This window comes from Hylobates moloch, unplaced genomic scaffold (genome assembly GCF_009828535.3).
Source record: "Hylobates moloch isolate HMO894 unplaced genomic scaffold, HMol_V3 SCAFFOLD_2, whole genome shotgun sequence".
NCBI lineage: Eukaryota > Metazoa > Chordata > Mammalia > Primates > Hylobatidae > Hylobates > Hylobates moloch.
In genome coordinates this window covers 161,601,178-161,621,879 of record NW_026652277.1, presented here as the reverse complement: position 1 = coordinate 161,621,879, position 20,702 = coordinate 161,601,178, and the positions used below count along the sequence as shown (strand labels likewise).

Below are 20,702 nucleotides of genomic sequence, written 5' to 3'. Positions count from 1 at the left end.
AAAATGCTAGAAATTATGCATGCTTATACTATAACAAAGAATACTTTATTTGGGGAATAACTTAATTGATCCATGATGTGGCGTTTACCAAGGTAATTTTTCCCTTTTTGTTCCAGCAGTAGGAATTAGAGGTGGTTCATAAAACACACAATCACCATGTAAATTGAAACCACATTAAGATCATAGTCATCTTATGTTGTTTCCCTAAAATGGTTCTCATTTGCCCCACATATTCAAATCAGAGTGCACGAAGATGTTGTTCTGAGTCAGGGAAGATTTAGAATGCTCTGTGAACAGTTTTATACTGAACTTCAGAGTTCAGTTACTGCACTTATTTTTTGGTGTGTGTGTGCACAGTTGGGTTTTTTGTTTGTTTTGCTATTTGAATTACTGTTTGGCCATTTTAATGTATATAACTGATAAATCCAGGCGGATAATCTGTATGTCTGCTCTCTCAGTTTCTTTCCATAACACAAGCCTGAACATATTGCTCTCCTGATTAAAAACTTTCAGTGGTTCTGATTAGACAAGACTTTTCGTTGCAGTCGACAGAAACCTAATGGGACCATTGAAGAATTCCAAACAGGCAAGTGACAGGAACATATTTGCATGTTAGAAGAATCAGCCTGGCAGCAGCATTGTGATTAGAATGAAGGGGAACCGTCCAAAAACAGACTAGGGAACCAATATGGATCTGCCTCTAGCATGCGGAAATATCTCTCTACACTGACCTGACTCACTAAGCTTGTGGTTTGTTTAAAGGAAGCCACATGAAAATTTGAGTTTGGGCCAATAGAGTGAACTGGTTCTCCATTCTCTAGCATCCCTCCCCATGCAACCCCGCTATCCCTGCCAAGTTTCTGGGCACCACAGATTGAAAGTAGCCTCCTGTAGGTAGTTGCCCATGTTAAGTGGTGGGGTCTCTTTCTGTCTTCCCTTCTTGGTCTCACCTGTCTGGTGTGACAAAGGAAGCATGTGCCAACCAAGGCTAGACCCTTGTGAGACCAGAGCAGCCCCACTTTCGGTAAAGCAAGCAACCTCTGCTTACTTGCCCCACACACCCTAGCTTCCATGTTCCTTGCCTTGTGAGTTATCTTCTTGGGTACAATTTAACACAGCATTCCCACCTCCTTATAACTAAAATAGATAGAGGGGGCTTTGTGCCTCAACCCCTAGGAGACCATCTTGGCAATCTCTGCCTCTGCGACAGGGCACTTGCTCCCCGGGCAACTCTTTTCCCAGGTCATCTTCCCCCTGGACATGCCCATCAGATTTAGTAGTGTGCCCACTTGGCAGAAAAATGGGGTCCCTTTGTTGCTGATTCTTAGGAATGTGAGGTTCTCCCAGCCAGAGCTCTCAGCACTAAAAGTTCTAGTCTCTGCGTAATGGCCGGCACATCTTTGGCGTATCTAAAATCCTCTTCAGTTTCCAGCAGGGCCTTTATAAGCTTCTTCTGAAGGTCTCAGACATTCAGCCACAGAACTCAAGTGGAATTAGTTTGGATAACATGACTGATTTCAAAGCCCGGACCCCTTAGACGTGCCCATTTGGTGCTGCAAGTAGCGACCATTACTACAACATCTTACAGTCAACGAATTTGACACATTAAAGATTTATATCCTTCCTTCTGGGTTAGAAATCTTCTCTCCCCTAAAGCATCTCAGTTTCCAGCATGCAATCATTTCCATCTTATGGAAATCAGCCGTCCCGCTCCGTGCCAGCATGCTACCCTGGGAGGCACATCCAGGCTTGGGAAACGGGGGTGTCCTGGATCTCATGACTCCAGCAGCACCAGCTGCTCTCTTTCCTCTTCCAAGTAGACTTCCGTTCCCCCCCTACTTGGGTGTTTTTGTTTGTTTTAGCAATTCAGAGCTCAAGATAAAGACCTTAAAGATAACTTTGTGTGTCTCTCCCTTTCTAGGTATTTGCATAGGAATCAGAGGAGTTAATCTTGTGAGTATACTCTAACATCTGCCCTTGTTTCCTTCCTTCCTTCTCTATCTGCCTCAGGGGTTTAAAGCATAAGCCTGCTGCCATCCCCACCACCCCGCCCCTTCACCCTAGGTCACCAGAGCCTATGCAGAGTCCTCTCTGGTCCTCTCTCTAACGAAGTGGTGGCCTTTTTTGAAAACTAGATTGGCTCCAGTTCCAGCAGTTGTAGCTAGTCTATAGCATAGATATGCACTATTCTAAGATTCTGCACTTTATTGAGGCACCCCACAAGTCCGCGTTTCACCTCAGTGTCAACTATGCAAGAAGCATTACTGTTTTCATTCCCCAAAATGAAAATGGACTCCAGTCCCCATTCTGCCAACCTAGAGGAAAAATTCATGTCAGTAAGATTTAGGTGCTTCCCCTTCCCCCATGGAGTGTGTCCTAGGACCTGGAGATTTTCATGGCCTCTGGAAGATGAGGAACCCACCTCTGACCTTCAGTTTATCAAAGTAGTGATTTATTAAATCCTTGTAGCTGTCTGCCCCAGGGCTGCCAGTGAGGGCTGGAAACCTCCTGCCTCAGGTCTGGCCTCCCGAGGCACACTCTTCACGTAGCTGTCTTCTCAAGGATTCTACTCATTGCCTTAAGGAAAAGAGGGGTGCCAGGGCCTCTCTTGCTGGGGAGTGACATATCTCCTTATCAGGCCCTGGGATGGGGGGTTGGCCATGGGGGATGGAAGGGAGAGTGTCATTTTGGCAGCTTCTCCTCTGCTTCTCCTTCTCCCCTCCCAGAAGTCCAGCAGAATTTCTTCTCTGGGTTTAGATATTGTTAACAAAGACAGACTTCTTCAGAATGCTTCTGTCTTCAGCTGGATGAAAATACAAGGGGTTACAAAGCCTGCCACCTGTTTTAAATGAGCTAGAAAGGAGAATCACTGGGAATTCAAACAAAGTAAAATTCCAGAGTTGTCGTGCTATGCTGATTTGGAGGCCCTAATAAAGGCAAAACATCACCCAAACAGCAGGTAGCTATGGGAATTAAGAGAAGGAAACAGATTTGAGAGACAATAAAGTTGTAAAGTTTAATCTCTGAGAACAATCTAGACTGCAGAGCTTCTAAGTTTGGAGAGGCTGGGAAGTGACATGGGAAGAGGTTGACTTTTGACATGCACCCTGGATTCACGGCCCAGCTTAACTGCTTGCTGGCTGTTGGGTCATGGGCAAATCAGCATAACTTCTAAGCCTTAGTTTCCCCATTAATCAAATAGGGTTAATGCTACCTACTCATGCGGTTGTTGAGGGTATTAAGTAAAGTTCTTAAAACAGTAGGCATCACCTGGTGAGGATCCGGGAGCTCTGATGGTTATTGCATAGCGGTGCCATTAGCTAGAACAGGCAGTGCTGGAGGAGGAGCAAGTCTGTGGGTTAACGTTTGAAGCCCCACCATGTGACCTTGAAGGGGCACTGCAAGGTATGCCGAGAGTTGTGGGAGGGAGGTAGATGTATTAGTCTGGAATTTGAAAGAAAGTTCAGGATTGAAGATAGAGATTTGGGAGGCTTCTGACTTCAAGGAGTAATTGTAACCTTGGGTTGTGCATGGGGTCCCCCAGGGAGATCATGTATCATGTGAGAAGGTAGAAGACCAGCTGCCAGGCCCACAAATCTATTCCAACTTCCAGCAACCCCTTAATACCATGCCCCCCAGTGTCACCTTTAAAATGACATCATTGCCTGGAGGCGAATCTGAATATCCCACTCAGGCTTCATTTCAAAGATAGAATCTCATTGTTCACCATGATCCATCTTGCTGAAATAAGATTTAGTTGTCTGTAATCTACCAAATCAGGTAGGCTCCTTTCCATCTGGAAAATAAAATAAAACATATTCGAGAGGCTTTTCAAAAACAAACCTTGTACTTCTTCAGCCTAGAGGATTCTTTCACTGAAAACCAGGGCAGACTTCCCAGTGTTTGAGGGCTGCCCAATTCTTTCCCACTCAAATCATTAGAAATAAAAAAGTCAGTTTGGAGAATTTGCTTAAGTAAAACCAGGAGTCGCTAGAAGTGAATGAGCTGAAACTGGAAGGAAATCCCTTTGTTCAATGTGGGTTTCAGTGAATGCCCAGCAGGCGGCTAAACCAGTTCATTAAGAGAGAAAAAGACGGGTTCTTAAATGCTGTTCTCAGAAGCAAATGCCTAGAAAAACATATTGTGACAGCAAAAACACATCCTGGAACTCATACACTCTATGAAACTTTGGTTTTTGTCATCAACGAATAAACAAACTTTCCAAAAAATATTTCTCCCTTCATTTAAAACAATTAACTAATCTGTTTACCATCTGCCAGTCTTCACTCCTAGAAAAATGTGATTCTTCTTGTTACTCTGGAACTCGGAAACATTTATCTTTAGGATTGTTTAATTTTATAGGGTCATTTTTAACCACATACTTAAAAAAGAATAATTGACGTATGAAAACCCTTTTTTCCCTCTGCTGTAGAAATCTCAATTCTGACCTGAAAAGCAATCTGCAAGTAGCATCCTGTCAAACTGAGATGTGTTATTTTTCCTGTCTCTTCTCTGCTTTATTAAATCGTCATATACTGCACATGATTTTCCCCCAAGGCTGGGCCTGCCTTGGGCTCTCTGTTGCATTGTTAACTATTTAAGCATTAGACTGGCGCAGAGATGGCAGGTGGGAAAAGCTGAGGGATTTGATCTCCTCCCTGCCAGAGTTCTCCTCTTTCACGAGTGCTGCTTACATTGAACAGCTTAAGAATAAGCTCCTGTGTGAGCCCTCGGAGGCCAAGGAGTATTGTTGAATTCAGAAAGGAATCGCTTTCTTTTTGTGATAATTTGAATATTTTGACAATGAAGCTAAGCTACTTCACTGCCTGGTTTGCGTACCTCACGTTATGTGCACCCTTTCCTGGGAAGCAGAAGAACCCCTGCCTCTTTGAATACATAAATTGGTATTGTCCATTTGTGAGATGGATAGGTGCAAAGGAAGAATCATCCGGAAGAATTTTACTCTTTTGCTTTAATGTCTTTTTAAAGCTCTTTCAAAAAAATTTTTATAGAAGCCTTTGGAGACCACCCAATTAAACCACCACAATAAATGTTGAGCATTTTAAGGAAAAAGATGGACCATGAAGATGATTTTAAAGTGTTTATACAAGCAAAACAAGGAATATGTTGGAAACAATTTCCCTTAATGACTCAGACAAATAACCTGCTCACCTCCAGTATTTTCCTGTATTGTGATGCATTATTGTTAAAAACAGTTGTCCAAAAATGGCCTTGATTTTTCCATTTTTAACTTAAAAGGATGTTCTCATAGAAAATAAATGGACATAGCCTTTTTGATCAAATTCACAGAAGAAAATAGGCAAGTGAATACATCACTTAGGCGAGATATTAATTGGCTTTGTTTCATAACAGATTTGCCTTTGTACTAGTTAAGAAAATCCTGAAAAGCTTTCCCTGTAAGAGGGTCAATTGGTTGGAATAGCCTTGGTAGGAAGAAGCCAAGTTTGATAATTACTTGGTGAACGGAAATGCTGGTTTCCAAATGCTCATCAGGGTTCAGTGGCACAAAGCTGGCTGTAGACTTGGCTTCTGTAGATTTGGTAAAAACATAAATTCTTGGGGTCCCAGTGATGCTGTTTTAGTCTGCACTGATTTGCCCTGTGGCCACCCAGGAATCTGTATTTTTAAAAGTTTTCCATGCTGATTCTAATGCATAGCCAGGTTTAGTAACCATTTAATTCAATATTCAACTTGGAGACTTCAACCTTCTTGCACTGCAAATTTGATAAATCTTTGTTTATATGAAGCTCCTTTGTTGAGTGCCAACTGGTTATTTGCTGACTTTCTTTCAATTCAGAATTTGTTTTAGGTTCTGTTATTGCATAGATTTGCCTACTTGTTTTATGGTATTTTAATACTGTTGGTTTTAAAAAATACCATTTCCTCTGAGTGCTGTTTTGAATATATTATGTAAGCAATTTCATGTGTTCTTTTTTTTCCACTTGCATAAAGCAGGGGAAAAGTTGAGAGTTTTTCTTAATCCAGTTGCAAGTAGGACAAAGGATATGAGTGCTTAAAGATCATCTATTAAAATGCATGAAAAAACACTGGAAAATCTCCTGTGCACATCACCAGTCGTGTGTGTGTGCTCTAGAAGTGAAGTTCAGGGGGTAACATAATGGAGGAATGTTTTCCTAGCTTCATTCCCTGACGATGTACAAGGTCTCTTCTCACAGGTTTGAATCTTCAGACAAACTTCTGGGAGGACTCGGTCCCTGCCTCGCAGCAGATGTTTCCTGTCACTCAGTAGGTGCGCATGTTTTAAGATTATTTCTAGTGGGCATGTTTATTAACGATTACTTGGAAACACATCATAGGCAAGAACATGCTGGAGGTTCAGGGTACTTCGAAAAGGTTCTAGTGGAAAATAAACACATTTCCTCCACAAACTGCCAAATACCCAAGAGCAGGGTTCTTTTGGCCCTTTCATTTTTTAAAGCTCAGTGCACATATATTTCAGGGAATTTCATGATGCAGTTAGCAACTTTTCATGACCTCTGCTGTCCCACATCCACAGCCTAGTAATACACATAGATCTATGGAATTTTCTGCTGACAACCCTGTCAGTTCAAAAGAAGAAAGCTGCCTCTGCCAACACTCCTAACTTGTGTACATAAGATGTGTAAGAAGCTGTCCTGTCTTTGTGGCAGATGTCGACTGAAAGATAAGCCTGGGAAAGATGCTGGTCACATCCCAGCCACATGAGGCAATCCAGCCGTACTTCCTGAGGCTTTATTTGAAAACCTTGTTGTAAAGCTGTTGCTGAACTTCACTGCTCATGTAGACAGTGTGTCTAGAAGGGATGGCAAAGCGTAAGTTGAAAGAGCACTTGGCTTAGTTCAGAACACCTGGGAGCAACCTCTGTTCATCATCATTATCATCATCACCAATAATGATATTAATAGAAGCTAATGCCTTTGGGGCACTCACTCTGTGCTAGGCGTTTTGCTTAGGACAGTGTATTACTTGCAGTATCTCATTAGTCCATGCTTATGGGCAGTAAACTTAAGTCGTCTGAGCCTCAGTTTCCTCATTTGTCAAATGGGGACAATGATGCCTTTCTACCTATCTCTTAGGGCTGTGAGATGGAAATTACTGGAATAGGATGAGAGACCTTTATGAGCTCAACTGAAATAGTTTATTAAAAATAGTATTCCGACTCCTACTGAAATACAATATTGTCGCTAAATATTTTGATTTATTGACCAAGAAATTGAAATTAATCCCAACAGGGCCAACATATCTACTAGGACCTGAGAGAGGCACTAGCAGTTCTAGTTAGGGCTGGGAGTTGGGGTAGGGTGGGGGAGCGTCTTGCCTGTATCTTCTGTTTACAGTGCTCCTGACATTAGAAGACTAGGAGTGCTAGGCAGGAAGATCCTGGAATGTGTCTGCCCAGTATTCAGTGGCGAGTCCATGGGCTGCGAACAGGTGGGGGGTGGCTAACACAGCAGGCCTTGTCTGTCTCAGGAGCTGAAGGGGGCCAGCCAAAGCAGAGTGGACAGTATGATTGCAAGGCAAGCAGGGGAGGAAGAGCCACTTGAGACATTGCTCTCAGCTGCTGGGGAGGAGCTGTGAGCAGGCAGCGGTGGGAAATTGAGGCTTATTGTGAGCAAGGTGCCGGCCTCTGGGGCGACGGGGAGCGCAGAGCAGCACATGAAAGCCGCCTGCGGATGAGCTGGGGGATGGACCACACATGTGGATTGCAAGGACAGCTACTCAGAGAGTTCACATTCCTCCCCCATTGAACTGGGTATGATTGTAATGGTTTGTTAAACAAACAAAGGACCTAAAGCTGTGAATGGGAGAGAAAAAAGACTTAAGGTGAAAAGGAGAAGAGGCCCTGCTTGCTAGTGTTCCACTCTTTTTAAGCTTTCTCCCCCATTTCCTTAACATTCCTTTCCCCTTTCAGAAAAGCTAGTGTTGTTGCTTGGAAAACTTGCCTTCTCTCTTCAGTGCCATTTTCTTTTAAAATGGAAACCCGATGAAATGTTAATTAGTTTTAAAAGAAAAAATCAAGAATCAAGATAATCTTAAAGGACCAGTGATAAATATTTTTATTTCTCAAATTAACTATTCCTGGATGAACAATTTGCTTTGCATCCTTTGAATTTATTGGACATGACATGGAAAGGCAAAGAGAAAATTCTCAAGCTTCTTGAAATAATTGTGTCTAATAAGATACGGCCTGTGTCCCGAGAGGCAGACAGGCATGCTTCTGGAGGAAATTGAGTGAGCTTTGGAACAGGTGCAGCAGCTACACTTTTCTCACATAACCATGCATGTACACAGTTTACTATAAGTTCTGGATATTTCTACATCGAGCTTGAAAAAAATACTGCACGTTACTTTAAAACTGCCCATCAAATTTGTCTCTAGGGTAATCCGATTTGGTCTTAGGTTCATCTCATGTAAAAAGAACCAGTTAGCATTTCAGAACAGTACCTTTCAATCTGCTGTTCTCTCCAGGTAACTGAGTTACCCATGGGGGAGGGATAAGTGATTATATGTAACTTTTTTCTCTCTGCAATTCGTCTGTAGATGGGACATCCTCACTTTCACTGGCTCCCAGTTCCCTGTAGGATAAACCCAGTGTCCCCTGCCAGGTGCGCTATCCCTGTTATTGGTTTTCTGACACAGGCCCCTCTCCTGCCATCCCAGCCAGCCTGCACCACGTGTTCCACAATGCCCTATGCTGCTTCATGACTCCGAGCTCTTCTCTGTTCTCCCCTCTGCCTCTGCAATATGCCTCCTCTATTTGCCAACCGGGTATACTCCTAGACTCAGCCTAAGTAGTCATTATCAAACTTTAGAAAGTGCAGATATTCAAAAAATAAAAAATGAGGTCATCTATAAATCCACTGTCAAGATACCCTGCTGCCATGTAGTTATCTGTACTTCAAGGCCTTTTTCTGTTTATTTAGTGATATGTTATTTTAGGATCAAACAGTCCACCCAAGTCTTGAGCATCCTTTCTAGATCTCAGATCCTTCAAGGTCATTCAGGTGATTTTAACTCACAAACCAGGCATCCCATGGTCAGTGTAACTAATATGCTTTTCACATTTCTCTTCTCAATGTGAGCCTATACCCTCACACACTTCCTGAGAAAGAAACAGGCTTTTCTTTCCCTTGAATGGTAACCTTATTGGAAAAATAATAGGTCCTGCTGCTAATTAGAGTTCTGGTTCCTCCATGTCCTACACTTAGAGTCCCAGGAAAAGAGATCACCGCCATCAGCTATAGAAGCAGACCCTAAAAGGGCCTAAAGACGAGACTCAAGGGTTTCTAGGGAGGGAGGAGGGGGATATATTTTCAGCTATCATAAAGGAATGATCCCCATTCCTGACTAACAATTAGAAAATCTTCCCCTAATACCAAAGGCTCTTGTCTGGATTTCGGGAGTTGCTCTCCACCCCTCACCCCCCACCAGGCTCCTGAGAGTCTTCATTCATAAATAGTCCTCTTCAAACAAGGCAGTCCCATCTCAGCTTGAGAACCAGGCCTGGACTTAACCCTTGCCTTTCTCAATGCACACATCTATTTTACTTACTTGTAGACATTTGTCTATTTTTTTGTGAATGTTTCTACTTAAAAATACAATGCGTATGGTGGGGAGAGGTGAGGAGGCGTGTCAAAGATCCAAGAGTCTGCAACAATATTTCTTTTCCTCCTTTCCCCCGGTGGGTACTATACTGGATGACCCATCTGGAAGAAGGCCTTTGGCCCTTTCGTGGGGATCCTGGCTGTCCCAGCCCCTTGCTTCTCTGCTGTATGGATGAGGAAGGCCAGTGGTGGAAGTGGCCCCAGACCTGTGAGAGATGAAGCACTTCTGTGGTGACAGATCCAGCTCCCTGCTCATCAGAGTCATCCCTTCCCCCTTGGTAGTTCAGCATCTCTCAGTCCTCTGTGGCTCTCCAAGGCTCACCTTCATGGGCTCTTGCCTTTTCCATTGCTTCTCTGGACTTCTTCCTGTTTCAATTGAGAACGTTTTATTGGCATCCTCTACCTCTACCACCTCACTCCATCTCCATGTAGACGCAGTCAGGGGCTATCCTTGACTCAATAGGTTAGATATCTTCAATCTGCTAAATAAATTATAGCAAAGAAAAGCTCCCATCTATAAAAAGCCTACCTTCTTCTAGTAGATGAGGTAACCAAAAGATTTTTGTTTTGGGTTTGTTTGTTTATTAGGATCTTGTTTGTACTATTACCATCTAGAAGTTATTTAGCAACATCTTATCAAGTTTTTGAACTCAGACTTAATTCTCATTTTGCTCATTTTTATCACCATGGGCCTGTCAGTAGACCATCTTATCCAAGAGGAGCTGGGGGGATTTTGAAGCAGAAGTCTGCTTCTGTCTTTGGAGCTCTGAGAATTCCATGCCCCCACAAGTCTGCTTCCATCCGGGCTACAGTGCAGAGTAGATGGCCTAAGGGAGTCTCAGTCTAGCTGCAGCCTGCCATAAAGAAAACAAATTCCTCATTACCCCCAGGGCTAGCCCACTTGACCAAACCACGCTGGGAGGAAAACATTGGTGAGTCACTGACAGGATATAAAGCCTCCCATGGAAAGCTCAGAGTAACTTATAAAGTCGCCTGTATAAGTTAGGTTCAGAAAGGCATCCGCTTCCCTAGACTAGAAGAGCTCCTCAGCCACTCCACGCTGTACGTCTCCTTGCTGGCCCGAATGCCCGTTAGGCACCATTAAGCTCAGCATGTCTAAAAATGAACTCCTAACGCTTATTTTTTGCTGAGTTTTTCTTCTGGGATGCAGATGAAAACCTCTCTCTGCCACCACCATTCCCTCTTTCCCCTAACTTCAGTCCTAATCCAGTTATTCTGTTTACAGAGCGTCACTGGAACCTGCCCTCTCTCCTTGCGCAGGCCTGTGTTCTCTCTTCTGAGATCTGGCAGAAGCCTAAAGGATCTCGTTATCCAGCCCACCACCCTCCAGCATGTCTTATACGTGCCTGCCAGAGTTACCGTCAAAAAGTGAAATCTGGTGGCAAGTCTACTGCTTCTGATGGGTCCCCATTGCCCAGATCCCTGGTGGTGAGCGCCTGGGTCGTCCTTTCCCCTTGGTAGTTTGGTTTTGTCAGTTTTCTGTGGCTCTTTGAGGCTCACATTCACAGGCTGAGGCTTTTCCCACTGCCTCTTCCCATTCCTCACAGCATTTTATTGGCATTCTCTACCTATTTCTACCTCTTCTCTTCCTGCCCTCCTCACTGCACCTCCACATAAATTCAAGAGTTTGTGGCTGGACTTGACTAAATAGATCAATCTGCTAAAAACAATTTATGACAAAAAAGCCCACCTTCCCCTCGTAGAATGGACCCTTCACGATTCTCTGTCTCTCTAGCCTGTTTTCTCCTTTGCCCACATCTGCACCTGTATTACAGTCTTACTGAACCACTTATTCTCCAAGTGGTTGGATTCATTCCCTTGGCCTGAAATAGACCACCTCCCTCTTGAACACATTGTAAACTTGCAGGCTAGCTTCAACTTTTACTTCTCCATGACACCTTTCTTGATCTCCCAAGCAAGAGATGGTCACTGCCTAGACAACCACCACCTCAAGTTTTAGTAATGATTTTCACTTCTATTTATCTATTCTCATGCATATGTCATTATAGAGCAATGTAATTGTATTCTGTCCATTAATTCCTGAGGAAACACATCTTTGAATATATCCTGTCCATGATTCCCAGCTTGCATATTGTCTCCTTCCCTTTGGCTGGGCACTAGTTACCTATGTTTATTTTCTGGCTAATATGATGGTATTTTAAACTCTATTTCTGCTTGTGGATATTTAGAAATGCAGCTGTTTGTGTAGTTTGATTTTTATAACCAAACACCTTGCCAAACTTTCTAATCTTCTGTGTGGATTCTTTGGGATTTTCTATATCAACATTCCTCTGCAAATAAAGAAATAATTATTCCATTCCAATTTTATGCCTTTCATTAGTTTATTGTCTTACTGTATCGTATTATCCATGACTTCTAATACATGAATGTTTCATGCAAGCAATGATAATAGGTAACTTTGTCATGTGATGAAGATAGTATACTCTGTTAGTTTAAAAATTCTCTCCTCTCCTTTCATGTTTCTCGGTGAAATGATACATATTTTAACCATTTAGTCAATGAATGAAAGCCTCTGGATTATGTTAGCTGAGTTCTAAGGGGTTGCCTCTGGTATTGACTCTCGGATGCTGTCTGGGTTCTCAAGTGTTCCCCTTGCAAGTTTGACTCAAATGCCTGTCCCAGCCCCTGGGGTCTTGCACTGCCATTGCCTTTTTTGTTGGTGTTGTCCTCTTTAAAAAATAATATCCTGCTCTTCTTTTAAGGACCTCTGTTCTCTCTAGGATATTAATGATTATTATTTTTGAAGTTTCCTTCCCCCTGTAGTCTTTTTTTCCCCGTTAGTTTTCGTGTCAGTTTTCCCTATTAAGTGCCTTCCTCTGATTTCTGGTGATCCTTGGCCTACTAATTTGTGAGTCAAGCCAGTAAAGAGCTGATGGGAGCTTTGTATACTTAGGTGGGGCTTGTCAGCTGGGGCCTTGTATAGGGTAAGGTGGCGACCCCTGGAGGAACCCCCACTTGTCCTTATGGTTTGCTCTTTTCTCTTGGGCTGGTCAGCTTCCCAGGGAAGACTCCTCCATCCTCCTGCCCTGAGAGAGAGGACATTCACCCTGTGTCAGTATACTCCCCCACTTTCATACAGTCTCCATAGCGAGCACTTGTGCTAGGGGAAGGAAGGGCAGGCACCCCACTGCAGGCATCAGGAGAGGTCAGGAGGGCTCAGTGCTTCACTAACAGACTTTCACCTGCTGCTTTCATACCTGTTTCCATCCTCACCTCCAGAAGTACCTACTGTACCAAATTGCAGAGACGTATGGTAGATGCTGCGGGGTATAGCAGGTTGTTTTGTTGCCTCTTACTGCTGGCTTAAACTTCAGCTTTCTTAGGATGGCCAAGTTGATCACTGCTTGTTTACCTGCTTTTCAGCTTCCAAAATTTGTTGTTTTCTCCCTTTTATATTAGGCTGTGTTTTAGAAAAATCCCACTATTACTGTTTTAGTAGAATTTTCGGAGAGACTGGAGCTACATGCTTTTATTCAGTTGGCCATCTTTAACCAGATATTACTCTATTTGTAAACAGAACACACCCTGTCCCTTTTCAGATGTTCTGGCTAGGATGTGGATGTGATGTTCCAAAGCTGTAGCATAATCATCTGGACAGCTTTCTCAATTTTCTCCCTGAATATTAGCGAAATAATTCACTTTGTCTTTCTTGTGCATCCTAAGCCTCATTTCTTAGAAAGTAAGAGCTTAGTCACTGGGCTAACAAAATTCAGTCTCTCAAGGTGACAGCTGAAAAGAATCTATAGGCAACAAACCTGATGGCTCAGCAGGTGGCTCTCTCAGAGCAGAATAGAAGGGCAGGTAGTGCTTCCTACAATGAGGATAAACTAGAGTGAAAGCTCTTCAAACATATTAAGGTGGAGAGCTCTACTGGGCCATTGAGTAAACACCTCACCATGTGGAGGAGGAACTCGTGCCTCTGCCTGGGAGTGACAGAGAAAAGTAGAAGTTTGCCAGGTAGACAAGGGTTTCCAGGACATTCCAGGAGGGAGAAAGCCAGAAGCGCGAGAGAAAGTAGCACTTTAAGGAAACAGCAAGTGGATTGATCTTTGGCCTTGCCTTCTGGCCATGATGGGAGTGAGGTCTGCAGCCATGGCAGCCATGACTACCTGGAGGTTCTGGATATCATCTTTCTCCTGATGACATTTCTAAATAGCTTTTTTAAATTTGATAGAGACTGCTACCAAAGTCCTTCAAAGAACTGATATTGAGAAAAACACCCGTGTTGGAAGACCAAAAGTAGAAATTCAGTTTCCTCTCAGAAATGGGCCTTGCATTGATTGTGTCACTGAGGACAATGGAAATAGACACCAGAAGTCACAGTTTATTTTAAGAATGTTGTAAAGCAGTTGTGCCCCATTAGATGATCTGTTACGTAGCATTGGGGAAGTCCTGGAACTACAGTTGTGTTCTGACTCCCCCCTCCACCTTCGTATATCCCTGTCCCCTGGGAACACAGTCTTTCCTGGCTGTTACCATATATATATGTTCTTCTTCCAGTCTGATCCTCTCTCATCCCCAAAATAATCAACATGAGCAGAACGAAGCAGATGGCACAAGCCTTCTTTGGCATACTGGCAGATCTGTATCACTCACTCAGTATTTTTAGAATCAAGGGGACTGAAAATTATGTCCTGAGATGTTTTGGGGTAAGACTTACTATCTTTCCAGGGTGACAGGTGTTGAAATAGCACCGTATTTAAGACTCAAATGCAATCTCTACAAGTGACAGAACAGAATGACTCTCATCAGGACCATTGCTCTGTCAGTTCTGTTAGGATCATTGGTGGTCTGCCAGATAACAGAAAGTTGTCATAAGTTGTTTTAAGGATGTGGCCAGAAAGTGCATTGGGTTTCAACCAAAGATTGGACTCATCAGTAAACAGCCTTCGAACCGATCAAGTGCATGGTGTTGAGAGATGTTGTATATATCCACACAGTTTTTATTTTGTTGTTGTTTTAAATAGCTAAGCTTTGACCCTCAGCCACAAAGAGTTTATAGTCTGTTGGGGTAGATAGTCTTGTTTTTTACAGAAGTTTATTATTATATCATGAAAACAAATATTTGTATTCTGAGGCCCATATTGAAGAAATACATAGTTATGGTGATTAAAAATTATGAATTTGAGTTCATTAAGGACTCTCTCTCTGAAGAAATTAAAGAATGTTCACTATCATATAACTAACTTAGTTCTGAGGACCAACTTTGCAATTAGTATTAGGCTAGGTATATTAAACACACAGACCTGGAACATCAACATAAAGCCTTGGGAAAAGATATTTATGAAATAAGCATAAAAACGAGAGACTTTGTGTTTTGGTCTTTGAGGGAAACTTGAAGTTGGAGGAAATGTGCCTCACCTTTAAACCATGGCCATGTCTAATGCTCGGATTGTCCCATTCATCTTTGAGGGCTCAGGGGGAAATGTAGGCATGGGTGATGTCCATGACCGCTGGCCTTTTGAATCTTAGGAAGAAATGGCTGGAAAGAGATCTGGAAAACCTCATTCAGTGCCAAAGGGCAAGTTTTTCGATTTAATAAGCTTTATTTTTTTCTCTGTACTCCTAGTGTGTTTGGTTAGCAATGAGTCAAGGTTTACATCTGCTGAGAAAGAATGCAGGCGTTTTACTTGCCACCTCTTGTGTCCTTTCTACACGTGTGTTGTCCACACTGTCACTTCTTTCCAGTATAATTGATATGGTGTAGTATCCATAGGGAGAGAATGTGTCTCTTTCCCGTTACATCCATAGCTAAATGGTTAGAACATGAGCTGTACATTGACAGATGGTTCTATAGTACTTTTAATTCCAGTGTTTCATAAATACTGCCTATTTGTAGGGTCTTTATTTAGATTACAGTGTGCTTTCAGATCCATGTTGTCTCAGTCGATTGTCCCAGCAGCCTGTTTACATACATCAGGTAACTATTACAAATGAGGAAACTGAAACTCAGGACACAGATACCATGGGTAAGCTGGAATTTGAACTGGACAATCTTTCCACTGGATTCACAGAACAAGTGGCTGGATTTATAGCTTCAGGGTAAATACCTGAGGCTGAATCAGTAGCACGGTTGTGTCCAAGGAAAGCACAGCCTTGCCTTCCTCTCCTTTGATGGGAATACCAAGAGTCTGCCTGTGCCATCCAGTACAGCAGCCACTGGCACTATGTGGCAATTTAAAGTTAAATAAAGTAAAATTTCAGTTTCTCAGAGGCACAATTTTGAGTGCTCAGTAGCCATCACATCTGTAACATTTCCATCATTGCAGGAAGTTCTGTTGGACATACCGGTCATCTCATAAAGCAAGAATTGGGGAGAATCAACTTACTGAGATAAGTTGAGAAAAGTGTATATGCAGGGTGTTAAGTAGGTGAGAGAAATACAAAACCTTCCCCAACAAACCAGCTCCTTCTCTGAAGGGGCGAGTGGGACGAGTGCTATTTTGATTCAGCTATAAAGGGAAGGAGAAAAAGATGCATTTTCAAACTTCATACTCTGTGTTAGTCTTTTTTAATAAACCTAGAAAGAACACAGAGCAATTCTAAGTGAATGAGTGTGTTTTATAGCTGGGCCGGTATTATGGCCAAACTTAGGCTGGATGAGAAGTAGAACAGATCATGATACCCAGCAGAGCAAACTCGGCAGGCGGAATAGAATTCCTAGAAGGAGTTATTTTGTTTGTGACCAGGGCTGTTGAGGATTCCTCAAGATAGGGCCTCAGGCATGAACTAGAATACTGGAAGGGAACCAGGGGTTGGGGGAAAGGGGTTTGGGCAGAGCCAGGACAGGTAATCAGTTAAAATCACACGTAATTGCAGAGGTTGTGTGTGCTGCTAGAATCAAGCCGTCAGAAAGAAGGTGTGGTGCCAAGGTGCTGGCCGAGGACGCCTGTGTGTCCCCTGGTTTGGATTAGTGCTGACCAAAAGTGCCTAAATCAGCTTTCGAGTTTCCAAGTGGAGGAGGCAGGATGGTGAGGGGTATTTGCTTGGTACTGTGAACTCTGTCCAGACACTGAAAATATCTACAACAGAAGATGAGGAACTCTACAAGTTTCCTGGAATTGTTGCTGGTTAGAAAAGGAATATGTGTTTGGTTATGTCTGTGTGCTACATAATGCTATATTTAAACATGCTTAAACTGTTACTACAATAAAGTTTCATCTAGTTAGACTCATACTTTCTGATCTGAAAGTAACCAAAAAGGTAAGTAAAAATTAACTTTTAGCAATAAAGAGCAACTCTAGAGACATGGCAATAAATGACTGCAAGGAGCAGGGAGGGCTTTAAAGACTCACTGCAATTGGTCAGTTTACCATGAGTGCCCTGCTTACTGGCAAAGTTCAGCAAATGCTGGCCTGTGAACAAAAGCTACTCAAGTGTACTTCACCTAAGCATACAGTACTCTTAATTTTTTTAAGTATTGGCACTTGAAAGGTGAGCATTTGCCCACCTGAGAATCTCTCTCTAGAATAGCACAGGGTGGTAGTGATCCAGGGCTTTACCCTGGTAGGTAGTGGCAGGGTAGAGGCCAGTTTGAAACCTGCTGTCAGAGTCCAGGGATGAAATGTCGGGGGCTGGTCCAGGTCCTGAGAGTGAAGCTAGGAGGAGACATCTCCAAGTGTAAATGTTTGGAACACAGTTTCTTAGCTGGGGTGGAAAGCCACCCTAGTAAGTGGAGTATTGTTCATGATGCAGCCTCAGACACTTCAGGTTCCTCCAATGATGGCCAATTGGTAGAAAAAGAAGAACCTGGTTTTTGGTGAGTCTGGCTGAGTCAGAAGGGTGATAATGATTTGGGTTTGAGACAAGTTGGGTTTGAGGAGGCAGTAGGCCCATCTCCTGGAAGTGGCCTACCAGCAGGTAGCTGGATGGGCCCTCCAGGGTAGGGCCAAGGAATGAAGAACGGTCCATAAACAAAAGAGGAAGAGATTAGTAGAACTTACTAGAGGATGGTGCCTACAAATCTGAATGTGGCCTGAGCTGGTTCCTGAGCTATCAGCTTTGTGCCACCACATCAGTGCAACTAGACTAGACTAGCTTTACACACATTGTATCAGCCCTTCTGCAGAGTAATCTTACAAACAAATTAACTTAGGTGTATACAAATTATTTCTTATCCTCTGGAAGTTTAAACAGGTGTGATAAGCAACTAATGTTACGCCAACAATGAGTGATGAGGAAGAGCCCATGGTTTGAATAAGCATGAGGGATTTTTGTTTATGGACCAGTAAAAACACTTGAACACACTGAGGGAGGTTTTTGTTGTTGTTTTTCTCTTTGGTCAACTGAGCTTCACACTGACCTGAAATAGATAATACTGGATCCGTGGAAAGAACTGTCCTTATCAGAGGGAAAGTGTGCTCCACTGGCCATCAGTGCTTGACTCCTCACCCTCTGAGAAGCCAAAAGTGTAGATTTATATGCAGATGGCCCTCTCACAGGGAGAATTGTGTTCCATGAGCACCATTTAAAGGAACGTGTTGATTGTGGGTAGTTGATTCTGAAGCGGTCAGGGAGGAAAAGCATTGTTTTCAAATGGCTAATGCAAGAAAACTGTTCCTCTTCTCTCCACAGCCAATCCGGGGGACCCAGGACATGCCCCAGCTATAGTGATGCAGATTACCTTTCTGCTCCTGAATCGCACCTGTGCCTCAGACTTTCTCCCCTCAGCTTGAGACTGCATGTAAACTGGGATGTGTGAAAGCAGGAAGCAAAGCTAGTGACAGCTGAGAGGCCCATGTCTGGGTAGAACCAGGCCCACGATGCTGCCTCTCCCGTGGTCTGGAGTTCAGCTGCAGGGACTCTGCTGATGTGCCCAGCACCATCGTTCTGTTTGTGCTTAAATGGCACAGCATTTGGTCAGCACATCTGAAAAGGAAGGTGTGAGAAGCAAAGCCCATGGCCACGTTCCCCTGCCAGTTATGTGGCAAGACGTTCCTCACCCTGGAGAAGTTCACGATTCACAATTATTCCCACTCCAGGGAGCGGCCGTACAAGTGTGTGCAGCCTGACTGTGGCAAAGCCTTTGTTTCCAGATATAAGTTGATGAGGTGAGAGGCTTTAGCAAAGGTATGCACTTTTAGAAGTACGTTTAGATGGCTTTTCTAGCCCTCAGACCACACGATGCAAGGGGAAAGCGACACAGGATATGGATGCATTTTAGCCTTTGAGGGATTCTTTAAATCTGCATCCAGTGATTCCTGTGGTTTTATGTGACAGTCTTGTTGTGCAGTGTCAGTTCATTCTTTCAACAGAGATTTTTTATGCACCTACAATATACCAGGCCTCTCCCCATGGCTGGAGAAATAGGAAAAGAATTAAAATGCAACCTCACTGCTTTGACAGAGCTATACAGGTGGTAGAAGTTGTTCTTCACTGCCTGATGAAACCTGGGACGGCTTCTCAGATGGGGACAATCTTTAAGCTATGACACAATGAAAGAGGAGGAAGCAGAGAGGAGGTTCTGGGAAAGCCATAAGTCTTGGCCTTAAAGCACCCATGTACAGAGGGTACTATCCGAGGAGGAGCAGACGAGGCTAAAAGTGCAGGCAGGAAGGAAGCCACGTGTAGCAGGCCTTACCTGTGTCTGAGAGGGTTTGTCTCGTTCAGGTGTGTAAGTAGTGAAGAAATATGATACTATCCTAGAAAGAGGACTCAGATAATAATTTGAAGAAGTGGCAGGAAGGCTGATTTGAAACCTGCTCTGAGTCCAGGGATGAAATGTGGGGGCTGGTCCAGGTCCTGAGAGTGAAGCTAGGAGGAGACATCTCCGAGTTTAAATGTTTGGAACACAGTTTCTCAACTTGGGTGGAAAGCCACCCTAGTAAGTGGAGTTCAGGTGGGTATGCAGATAAGGAGCATGTGCATTTAATCAGTTTTAAAGGCATCCATGACACACCAAAGGGTAAAAACCACTGTTTTAGCAGATGAGTCTTTTTAAAAAATTACATTTAATCTAAGTTATTTATTGAATGCCTGTTAGGTACCTACTTCCATGAGGGAAATGAATACATTAGATATAGTTTCTGCCGCCAGAGGATCTTTTTAATATCACAGGAAAGACTCCGTGTACATGCAGTGGCTGTGCTGCACAGTACTGGGACTAGTAATGAGCATGGTGTGTGTTTTGTCTGTGCACACTCAGAGCCACACACATAGTGTGCCCACTCACACGTGCTGCTTTTGATACTTGGTTAAGGGAAATGCACCATTTGCCCTTAATTTCATGAAATAAACTTTGAAGTTTCAGCTTTGACTGTTCACATACAAACGCCTGGAGAGAGCCAGGCTTTAAGCAAGTGAGATTTTCCATCTGACTGGTATTACCATAGACCACATTATGAAATCTGGGAGTGACCCTGGAGGAAGGCACTTGAAAGAATTGAAAAGATGGAAATTATGCTCCTGGCCCTTAAGAATACCACTGTTATGTATAATGTAATAAGTTGGTTTTAAAAATTAGCCTGCAAATGCTTACGTATTTTAAAATTCAAATGTCTTCTGTACATGGGCCTCCCTCTAGCTGTCACGAGTAGAAGTATTGAGTGCCGATCACGTGCATGATTTTGTTGTAGTGGCTCCCTGTTTTGCATGAAGCTTCTTGTGTGTGCGTAGGGTAAGCGTCCTTACCCAAACATGAGAGCAGCGCTGGCTGCAGCTGAGTCACAGTGAGGACACTAAAACTGTGGATAAAGACTGAGACACATAGAAGAGATCAATGTTTAGAAAAGAAGAATTAGTGGAGTACAACTATAGGGATTACAGTTGACCCTTGAACAACATGAGTTTGAGCTGTGCGGGTCCGCTTATACATAAATATTTTTCAACCAAATGCAGATTGAAAGTACAGTATTTGCAGGGTGTGAAACCTGTGTATACTGAAGGCTGACTTTTCATACACATGTGGTCCACGGGGTGGACCACAGGACCTGAGTATTTGTGTATTTGGGTATGACAGGGGTAGACTCAGTACCCCGCATGTTCCGAGAAATAATTTACCATGGGTAAACTGCGCTGAAAAAGAAGTCTTAAGTC

The 20,702-nt window shown here is 43.2% G+C and overlaps 1 protein-coding gene across 7 annotated transcripts in view; it reads left to right on the top strand.

Moving 5' to 3' along the window:
• The window catches only part of PLAGL1 (PLAG1 like zinc finger 1), a 124,809-nt gene that overhangs the window by 98,433 nt on the left and 5,674 nt on the right, over positions 1-20,702 (top strand). For 3 of the 7 annotated variants that reach the window (XM_058435610.1, XM_058435609.1, XM_032160844.2), the window contains 3 exons: positions 459-1,953; positions 6,198-6,271; positions 18,243-18,718. In XM_058435610.1, coding sequence (XP_058291593.1) covers positions 18,567-18,718 — 152 coding nt within the window. In that variant the 5' untranslated portion in view covers positions 459-1,953; positions 6,198-6,271; positions 18,243-18,566. Of the gene's footprint in view, positions 1-458; positions 1,954-6,183; positions 6,272-18,242; positions 18,719-20,702 lie in introns of those variants that run through there. The other 4 variants (XM_058435608.1, XM_058435611.1, XM_032160860.2 and 1 more) reach the window with 3 other exon arrangements.